Here is a 10,467-nt window from a genome sequence, read left to right on the forward strand (position 1 = left end):
ACACATTTCTGTCCTTCCATGAAACCTCCCACCAAATATCCCCCAGATAGTGAGGGTATGCAAAATAGGTTTCAGCGGGGTATTATCTTTCAAACAGCATCCATTTATTGTAGTGTTAATAGTTTGCACCCCTCTATAGAGCACCTTCCAGAATCTAGATTGACCAGAAGTGGCTTGTTTACAAAATTTCCAAAGGCCTTAAATATGAAGGAAATCAACTTCCCTGGTTGTTAGCCTTTGTTAGACCTTGCAGACATGTATGTCTGTTTCATCACAGGTCTCACTTGCCGAAACTTGTTCTGACTTGCCCCCACCCCCGCGCAGGTAGTCAAATACATCTATTGCCTTCATGTTAGAAGCCAGAAGCTATGGGCGTGTTTACGATTGTACTTAGTTTATAAAGTGTCATTCCTGTCAGATTTCTTTGGCAGCCTGACAGTGCTGGCATGTCAGTAAACCGGTGAAGCCATACCATTGTTAGGTGAGTTTTTAGTTGACCATCTCGGAAAGATGACTGTATGTAATGTGAAGTTGCTACACACTATCGTAGGTATTTGTGCGAGGGTGTATCCCTATGACTCAGCCCATGTGGTGGGAGGTGCCTGGTGTTAAGTGTGTCTAAGGAAAAATAAGAGGCAGGTATTCACAGGTCTCTGCTTTCTTCCCCTTCCCTCTTATGCTGATTACGTTACTGAAACAGGAACTTATTTTCTGGTCACCAGAGATTTCCACTCAGATACGAAACGTTGAGCGTACAGAATCATTCCGAAGACAGGACATTTGGGGACATCATTTTTTGTTTGTGAGTAGATGTTTTTCCATTTTTGCTTTGCCAATTATATCGCTGCCTTCTGTTACTAAATGGGTGTCGTGACACTATTGTGAATCACCGTTATGGCTAAAAGAGCAGCTTTGGCTTTTTAGAATGGTCACTTTTTGTTGGAACAGTGATTGCAAGAGGCTACAAACCAACATAGAGTTCGAGGTGTCTTAGATTTATAGTTGTTTTTGTTTTCATTCTCTTCAGTATCAAACACTTTAAGGGATTTTGATGATAAAGTCTCAATTTTATTCTCAGGCTTCCTTTCATAGTTCAGAAACTTGAAGTAGGTTGTGTCAAACTCAATCATCTCTTTTTGTGTGTGAATTTCTCAGGTAACTATTTGATTTTTAGATCCCCTAATGATGATTTCTAAAGGTGACTGTCTATCTTTCTAAGAGTTTGCAGTTTCTCTAAAATTATCCACCCATAACCTTATGAGGATGCTGGATCCTATCCCAGCTGTCATTGGGTGAATCGGTTGCCAGTTGATCACATATATTCTACATATAGACAACATTCATGCTCTCATTCACACATTTGGGCAATTACCCAATTTTTGCCGTGACAAATTTTTTGATCGAGGGAAAAAATCGGAGAACATCAGACTCCACACAGAAAGGCCCCATAACAGGCATGAGTTTGATTTCCACTAAGTGGGAGCCAGGGTTTTTGCTGTGAGGTAGGAGCCCTAACCACTGCACCACCATGCCGCCCCATGTAAGATTAGATGTTCTATACAGACGATCAGTGAGCTGTACGTTTAAATTCAGCTTTACATAATGTGCATACCTTATTTTTAACGTTTCCATGTTGTTTCTCTCTATCTTCTCTTTCTAAATCATTTAATCAGTACATCTCTGCAGTCTTCCGTCTCCAAGATGTCCACATCTTACCCTCCTCCCCAGCCAAGAGGCATCGACTATAGCCTCCCGACCTGTGGGGATAATCTTTGCAACGGTCGGGGAACCTGTGTGGCTTTTCCTGGTTCCAATGACATGAAGTGTGAGTGTGAACTGGGCTACATGGGAGATTCCTGTGAGGACACAGTAAACGGGTCACTGAGTCTACCCTTGACCCTGAGCGTGATTGGTGTCATCTGTGGGCTGCTGATCCTGGCTTTCATCGTTGCCAAGATTCGACAGCGACAAAAGCAGCGCAGGTACGGAAGGAGGAAATAACGCAGAGAAATTTGAATTTTAACAGATTTTTTTTTTTTTTTGCTCTTCTACAGAACGGTTTACCACCTCGGGAACCTGCTTGGTCACTCTGAGGCTGAATTTGGACTTCTACAATTATTTGAATGCAAGACAGCTCACTAAAAACTCACAGAAGCTTAGACAAAAAATTGTTGTGATATTCCCAGAAGAGAATTCAAAGCAGTTTGCTCAAATTAGAAGCTCTTTTGTGCATTCAAAACTAAGGAGTTATTAGTTATTTGGCTTTCAACATGCAAACAAAGTCCTTCTCCCCATCTTAGTGCAATTTCCCATCAAAGCACAATCTAGAGACTTTTTGTTCGTGTAATGCTCATTGAACAACTCTAGCTCTGTCAAAGCCTTTTTTCTCAGCTTATTTTCCATTTTCAATTCAATCAAAATGCTTCCTTCAGCTTCTTGGCAAAGACAATGAGCCAAGAACATGTGGAGCCTATGCTTGCATCCTTACCCTGATTCCTTGTCTATTTAGAAAAGAGCTGTTCAGTATGTTGTAATGCCAAATCTCATGGAATTAACCTCTGACCAATTTGTATAATGGTCATGTCCCTTTATATACGTACAAGAGGGAATATACTCCTAAGACACGTGATCGCTATGCTCTGTGGAACTATGATAGCAAATCCTTTTAATAGCCAGGGTACCCAACAGCTTCAATGGCACAAACCCTAAATATATAATACAGCATGTCTGGATCAACTGTCTACCTACAATAGATCTAATAATTTTGTCCAAGATTGGTGAGAAAATTGGAAAAAATCCTTTAAAGGTTTATATTTTTCTTACTTTGATCTCAAAGAAATCATCATAGTCCCAACTTTTTTTTTTAGCCATGGGATTTTTAGATGGACAGAATAGCTTGACTGGGAAAGCTGTCAGCTCACTGACAGCTTTCCACTTGCAAAAGTCATGGGCAGTGTGCACAATTAATGCACACCAATAAAGCTTGTTGCTGCATTTTTTTTTTTTTCCACACAAACTGCAGTTTGGTTGGAAAAGTGACTGTAGCAGCTGGTAAGATCTCTGGAGGCTCTCGATCAATCATTGTCAAAGCTTATCATTGCAACTGGACTTAGTTTTCGTCCTTGAAGATGTTCTACCTCATCTGAGAGGCTTCTTCACATCTTTAATCGTACCGGGGGTTTCAGGTATAACAGCTGGGTTGGTTGTTGGTCTGACATGAAAGTGGTCTTTATTTTGATGAGTATTTTTTGTGCTGCAATTAGGTTGAATGGGGTTATGTAAATGTGTGTTTGGGGGGAACAAGCGTAAGATATCAGGGCCTCAGTCTGAATAGGTCATTGTTGGCTAGTTTTGTGTAGATTTTGTGAAATGTTTTTATTTTGCCAAAAAAATAGCTAATTAAATGTTTTAGTACATTGTGAAGCAAACACTCTTTTGTGGTGGTAGGGTAATTTTCCTTAAAAAGAAAAAGTACTAATATTATTTTCTAGCAACCCTTTCAGTCATGGGGCCTTAGAAGATTTATCATTTTAATCTCCCCTTCACAAATTCATAGGTACTTTTGTTTCTACAGGTCAAAGATAGCTTGAGGTCGAGATTAAAACACAAGACTGTTAATGTTAAAATGTTCCCTATTTCCGCATTTGGTTTCGAGTGTGTAGCTCTTTAATCTGTCCTGAACAACCAGATTGGATACATTTTAATTAACCACATTTGTGACAGAGGAAAAGGAGTGTCATGATCACTGTGGCCGTCTTGAAGCGAGAGGGGGGAAAAAAAATGCAACAGTAACTTTGAAAGTTATCATTTTGCCACAGCTGTACAGGTAACCCGAAATACAAGCTTTGTTTTCATTTTAAAGTGTTGATTCACATTATTTACGGGAGTTTACGTGGCTCTGCAAATTACAGCAGCTCAGAATCAGCAGGTGGTCTCAGTTGAAGCTTGACAAAGAATATGATCAACATCGATTGTCTCCATCCTTCAAGTTGCTAACATTTGACATGTTCAGAGGATGGTGGTCACATGATCAATACATCAGACAACTCACTCTGTTTTTGTGTCTTTTCTAGGAGAGCTCTGGAAGCCAACATGGATTCGGCAACACAGTTTAACATGTACAAGTCGCCTTAACACTGGAGTTAGCATTGTTGTTGGGTTGCTAACTGCTGAACTGTCAACTTGTATTTGTGAGAAAACCATATGAAAACTTTTATACACACTTGTTCTCATTCCAAGTCCAGTCTGACATTATGGCAAAAACATTTCTGAGCTTTCAGTCACCTCTCTGCTTCAGTTTACACATTACTTTTTGATATCTTGCACCGGTGCTTAATTAAGGGATTAAGTCTTCATGCATCCCATAACTCTTGCACCATGAACTACAACGTACTTTGAAGGATCTGCCCTCTCTGCCCAAAAGGGCCCAGACTGAAGTGCAAACTGATCTGTCCTTGTCGGGCCAATAGACGACCACAAAAGCACTCAGTGGGAGTCTTAATCCCTGCATGTGCATTTATCTTGGTTCATCTGCTAAAACAGAACTACTTTCCTCAAACTTTACTTGGGGGTGGACCGCTGTTATTTACCCCAATTTTTTTTTAAGATGAAAGTATGCGTTTGCATGTGACTGTCATTTGTAAATAATCGTTTTACACTTAGAGCTCGAAATCAATGCTAATTTTATTTTCTTGCAGGTATTGCTGTGTTAGATACTGTTTTAGTGCTTTCTACAGTCAAAAACTCTTGGTTCTGAAACCTGTTACACCTTTCTGTATTTCACCATTATGAAGTGCTGTTCTTCAGTGTCTGAGCTGCAGAAGTAGAACTACTGTAACATAACTATATATTGTTAATTTAAATAACTATTTTCGTTTTTGACAGTGAGAAATTACCCACGTGCCTCCATTTCAGTAAGGTGCCTTTCCTTTTCTCAAAAGTGAAGACATGTTGGGGCTTAAAAGGAAGAGGGGGTTCCTACAAGAGAAATTAGGGGTTTTATACTGAATTTGCATTAATGTAAAGCAACTATGAATGTCACTTGAACACTGAACTTTTTTTTTTTTTTTTTTTACTTATTGCGATCTCATATCAAACTTTTTTCAGAAGTCTTCATGAATTTGGTAAGATTTCAATATAGGACAGCGCCACACACTGCATACAGATTCAGAAATTCAGCTACATGTGCAGTATTCAAAACCGTGAGCGCATGTCCAGGCAGTTCATGTGCACAGATTTCCAATCATACTTCTTTACGGAATTTAAACTTCGTCTGGGGGAAAAAAAACTTCTCATTCTATTCATGACATTGAAGAGACGAGCAGATCAATAACTTCCCCAACACAGTTAGTACTCCATTGTTTTTCAATCAATTCTTAACATCTCACTATTAGTTAAAATGTCCAAAAAAACTTACATTGTTCTGTATTTACTTGCTACCAGTTGTATTTAAATAACCTTTTGCCTACAGTTATCTTGTTCAAGTTTCAGTGTGTGTTTCCTCCCATTAGCAGTGTTTGCTTTTTTTTTAACCTCTTATGTATTTAACTAGAGCAGCTGTATTTATTTCACCCATGAGTGTACTGCCTCCATTATTTGAATGTTATACATGTATGCTGCTTATGTATTTTTGACAGCTTTCAATAAAAACATATAATTCTCTTTGGAAATACCATGATCCATTTTAACTGGTACACTATGTTAATGATTTCTTACTATGTTAACCTGCTATCCCATTTTCATGGGACAGCTTTCAGCAAAGAGGCTTTACATAATAATAATAATAATGGTAATAGTAAAAAGGGGGATAAGTGGAGGGCTCCATGTGCTGTCAACTCACCATGGCGGAGGGGTTTGCAAGTCCCAGTGTTCCTGGGAGCTGTGTTTTCTTGGGCTTTATGCCCCTGGAAGGGTCAACCGAGGCAAACAGGCCTCAGGTGAAGGACCAGACAAAGTGACTCAGAAGTCCCTCATGAGGAAGACAATCACCGGACCCAGTTTTCTCTTGCCTGGACGCGGGTCACTTGGACCCCCTCCTCCGGAGCCAGGCCCCCCGGGGGTCGGGCTCGGAGGCCGGGCCTTCACCCGTGGGGCTCGGCCGGGCACAGCCAGAAGGACCGACACGGTTCCCGCTTCCCCTGGGCTCGCCACCCACAAGAAGAGCCAATGGGTTCGGGTGCAGTGCGAGCCAAGCCGTAGGTGGAGCGGGGGATCTTGGCCATCCGGTCCTCTGCTGCATGACTCTTGGAACATGGAATGTCACCTCTCTGGCGAGGAACTTGTGCACAAGGCTGAGATTCCAACTAGATAGAGTCACTCACCTCAACGCACAGCGTGGGGTCTGGAACCAGACTTCTCAAGAGGGGCTGGACTCTCTAGTCTGCAGTTTGGCAAATTGATTGCCCCCAGTCTCGGCGCCTGCGTGTTGACGGATTCCGTACTGATCTGTCGTGGTGAAGAAGAAGCCAAGGTGAAGCTCTACAATTTACCGGTCAATCTATGTTCCCACCCTCACCTATGGTCACGAGCCGTGGGTAGTGACCGAAAGAACGAGATCACGGATACAAGCGGCCGAAAATGAGTTTCCTCCGCAGGGTGGCCGGACTCCCCGTTAGAGATAGGGTGAGAAATGTTTACAAAAACACTTTATAGTTTCACTGAGACACTTTATAGTTTATTTTTATTTCTAATTCTGCCTTTTTCTTTTTATTATTTATTACTGTTATATTTTCTGTAACTCTGGCACAACAATTTCCTTCGGGATTAATAAAGTTGTTATCTTAAATTTGGTCATCTTGGACGAGCTCAGAGAAGAGACGCTGCTCCTCTACATAAAGATCAGTCAGATGAGGTGGATTGGGCTTCTGGTCAGAATGCCTCCTGGAATAAGAGACAAAAATCAAAACTTCAAATATTAAGGAAAAAAAAATGTTTTTAAAAAAACTAAAATACTTACTATGCAGGTCCGGCTTTCTTTTTTTAGGCGGAATTATTTTCGAGTCTACCTATTTCATGAGAACGAGAATACAATCTTCAAAGGTATTTCAAACTTTTCGCAAGCCGATGACATGCATCAGAAAAACATGACCTACTTTTCATATTTAACTCTTCTGGAATCCGATTACACGATAGTATCAGTTTTGGTATTTACAACACTTGTGCCACCAGGAAGTGAAGCTGTTGCAGAACAAGTGGTTGATTTCATGGTTTCATTGAGTGCAAAGACATATTTCCTAAGAAATTCATTACAGCAAATAGTGAATCCCTACAGACACTGCAAAAACAGCAGGTCCGCTTTAACTCCAGATGATAAATGCATTTATGTTTGTTTTTTTTTCCAAATGAGCACTGATAAAATCTAAAGTTTCACAAACTGGAAAGTAATTTAAAAATAATCTTGATATGCACGTAGACCTTTTGCCACAAGATCTTGTTTCTTTAATCTCCCTGGAGAAGGTGTGGTGAAAACTCCATATATATAACCCCCGTAAATATATATTACAAGAACGAACGAGGATTATATGGGAGGAACGTCTTGCATAGGAAATGAGTTCAGGTACAAGGTCCAATATAATAACATTCTTTATGTGTCATTTGAATATTCTATGAAATCTAATTCAGTCACAGGAATAAGATCGAACGACGAGGAGAAAAGTACAAAAGGTCACGGTTAAAAAGTGTTTTTTCCTGGAGGAAGAAAAGTTCACAATCCAAACTTTCCAGAGTGAACTGATCTTTTCACTTATATCCTTTTATACACAGCCAAAAGATAATATTTGCAAACTGGTTTCTCTATTACAACACAATACTATCCCTCTGCCATAAGCCTGCAAAGTAAACATCGCAACAATCTCCCTGGCTCTGTCATAGCTTTACAAGATAAACTTTTATTCACTTTTAATGTTTCCCCAAGACGCATTGAAGCGCGCTTACAAGTCGCGCCGTCACATGATATTCTCGCACCGACCTGTTTTCCGTGTTACGCAGCTTTATCGGTCGCACTTTTGTTCAAAACCGGAAAAAAAAAACAAAAAAAACACAGTTGCTTTCAGCGCTCGCCGCGACGCAGCCGGTCCTGCCGTGAGAATCAAAAAACAGAAGCGTCCTGCTGCTATAAAGAGGCGATTGTTCACGGCCCCGTTTGAGGCGTGGAGCCGGTTTCGACGAAGGTAGCAATGTCGTCCGACGAGATGGGTCGCATTGTCTGTGCGCCTCTGAGGACGAGACTAAACATTCAGGGGTGGCGAGGAAAGAAGAAATACCCGTGTGGAGTGACACCTGTTTGGGTTTCATCAGCGCTCATAATGGTTTCCATTCTGGGGAGTGTGACTCTTTCTATTTCATCATTAGAAGTAAAAATCAACTTTTCTGTATTCCTAATTTCCGTCACTCTCTTGCTCTTGCAGTCGTCTAACACATCCTGGAATTTTTGACCACTCGATTTAATCCCCTTTCGGGAAACGAACGGCTTCGCCGTCTAGCCGGTTAAGTTCGAAAGAATCGAAATTGTGAGCCGCGACAACCTGACGTTGTTGAAGGCGAAAGATTTGTCCGATCAGACGAGGAAACGCGCAGAGGCTCCGAACAAAGATACGAAGGCGTCTGGAGGAGACGGTGAATGTTTAATGAAAGAACTTCCACAAAGCGGCGAAGACAGAGTTGATCATCTCGTGACAGTTGGCCCAACGTTGTTATTTTCAATACAGTATTCACACAATAAAAAGAAACAGAGGCTTTTAAAAATTAAATTATAAAAAGAAAAAACTTTTCCATATAAGATGAGCATTATGTACAGTTTGGGAAACTTTAACAGGCCCGGACTCCTTTCAGATTCTCAAGGCCCCCGACAAATAATATAAGTTATGTTTGCTTAAACAAACATCTTTATACATTTCACAAAAGCCTGCCTTCATTTATCCCATCACAATTACTAAAATACAATATATTTGTATAATCTGATCGAATTAAATTGGGTATTTACTATATTGGGAGTCAAATGATCACAGGATGCATACCGTAATACTTACTAGAGGGATGTATTTTCCCAATGACAACTTCACTGTGTCAAATACTTCATTATCCCCAGTTTCTTTGGTTGCCGTGGTGACATGAAAAGTTTATACATTGCTAGAAAGTACAAAAAAATTATTTGTAAACGCGGGAGGGTGATATTTACTCTTTTTTTTTAATTTATTTTTTTTTTTTTAGCAGCGGTCTGATCCGCTTCGGAGCTTCAATTCGATCGGGGTCAAAGGTCGGCGTCGTAGGGCCTGCCGCTGTACGACGTGTTCACGGATCGGGCGGCGGGACTCTTGGCTCGCGGGAAAGACACGTCGTCGTCCATGGAGTCCTTGGAGTACGGGACGCTGCTGCCGGCGGCGCTGCGCTCCCGGCTCAGGGTCGGCACGTCCACGCGTCTGGACGGCGGCCTCTGATGGGTGAAGCGCGTCCCCATGGCCTCCTCCACGCGCACCTCGCCGCGGTTCTTTCCGTTGCAGCATCGGCAGATACCGATGAACATGACGAAGCCGCCGAGCACCTCGAAGATCCCTCCGATGTAGCCCAGCACGATGCAGTAGCCCACGCGCACCACCACGACCGGCGTGGTCGTGGCGATATCCGTCAGGATGTGGGTGTACCAGGCGATCGGGATGATGGTCAGAACCCCGGAGCAGAAAATGAGCAACCCGCCCAGCCCGGCGACCACCCAGTTGGGTCGGTCCCTCCAGCAACGCACCCCCGGGATGGCCACCCCCAACCCGATCAGCGTGATCACCAGCGAGGCCACCATCAGCCCTCGGGCCACCTCGATCAACTCGTTCCCGAAGTAAACGCTGTCCTCCCGGCTGCACTCGGACCGCGGGTTGATGTTGGACGACCTGCAGATGTCCCAGATGCCCTGCTCGATGAACTCGTCCTGCGGGAGGTCGGGCACGTCGTGCAGGGTCCTCCAGTTGGGCGCCACCGTGGCGGTCAGGTTGAGGATCCAGCCGCAGGGCGCCATCACCAGCCCGAAGATGAAAATACCCGGAGTCCGCAGCGAAGTGCGGATCCACTCCTGCGCCGATCGGCCCGGCATGACTTGGCCCCGCCTCCCGCCGGTTGCCGGTGCTGTTTTGCGGGGTACGGTAGTCGGTGCGGTTGTCGGCTCTGATCGCCGATGTGTGGGTGCGGGAGACGGGATCCGCAGAGTTTTGATACTTCCAGCGGATCCACGGAGAAACCCCGCCGGTGGGGGCGGAGCTTCGGCCTCACCTTTCCGAGCCGCCGCCCGACGTTTCACCGTGCGTTTTTTTTGGCGATGCCTTAAAACCAAAAGTCCTTTGCGTTTTAAATTGGTTTCTATGTCAAAGCATTTAAAATAAAAAAAAACTTTCCACAAAATAATCACAATATGTGACGCGATAACCAAATGTAAATGCATAGTGTTTTGATATCCAGTTTAAATACTACCTCAATCTTGTTTGC

General features: G+C 42.8%; 2 protein-coding genes across 2 annotated transcripts; one reads left to right on the forward strand and one right to left on the reverse strand.

Moving 5' to 3' along the window:
• Positions 1-661: 661 nt before the first annotated feature.
• LOC147231243 (uncharacterized) lies at positions 662-5,669 on the forward strand. The gene is made up of 3 exons (XM_086152525.1): positions 662-802; positions 1,674-1,982; positions 4,074-5,669. The coding sequence occupies exons 2-3, from the start codon at positions 1,702-1,704 to the stop codon at positions 4,132-4,134; spliced, it is 342 nt and encodes a 113-aa protein (XP_086008651.1). The 5' UTR covers positions 662-802; positions 1,674-1,701; the 3' UTR covers positions 4,135-5,669.
• A 2,933-nt stretch (positions 5,670-8,602) lies between these two features.
• Positions 8,603-10,180, reverse strand: LOC147231244 (claudin-23-like). The gene has a single exon (XM_086152524.1). It carries the CDS (start codon positions 10,076-10,078, stop codon positions 9,248-9,250), a length of 831 nt encoding a protein of 276 aa, XP_086008650.1. The 5' UTR covers positions 10,079-10,180; the 3' UTR covers positions 8,603-9,247.
• Between the last annotated feature and the right edge of the window lie 287 nt (positions 10,181-10,467).

Source organism: Fistularia commersonii, chromosome 9 (assembly GCF_037954325.1).
Source record: "Fistularia commersonii isolate RoL2024-O1a breed Wild chromosome 9, RoL_Fcom_v1.0, whole genome shotgun sequence".
Taxonomy (NCBI): Eukaryota; Metazoa; Chordata; class Actinopteri; order Syngnathiformes; family Fistulariidae; genus Fistularia; species Fistularia commersonii.

Excerpts from the sequence above, each read along its gene's own strand:
- LOC147231243 (XM_086152525.1), top strand. The coding sequence starts at position 1,702 with ATGTCCACATCTTACCCTCCTCCCCAGCCAAGAGGCATCGACTATAGC. Across the intron at positions 1,983-4,073 it reads CAGCGACAAAAGCAGCGCAG|GAGAGCTCTGGAAGCCAACA; the intron begins GTACGGAAGGAG and ends TGTCTTTTCTAG.
- LOC147231244 (XM_086152524.1), bottom strand. The coding sequence starts at position 10,078 with ATGCCGGGCCGATCGGCGCAGGAGTGGATCCGCACTTCGCTGCGGACT.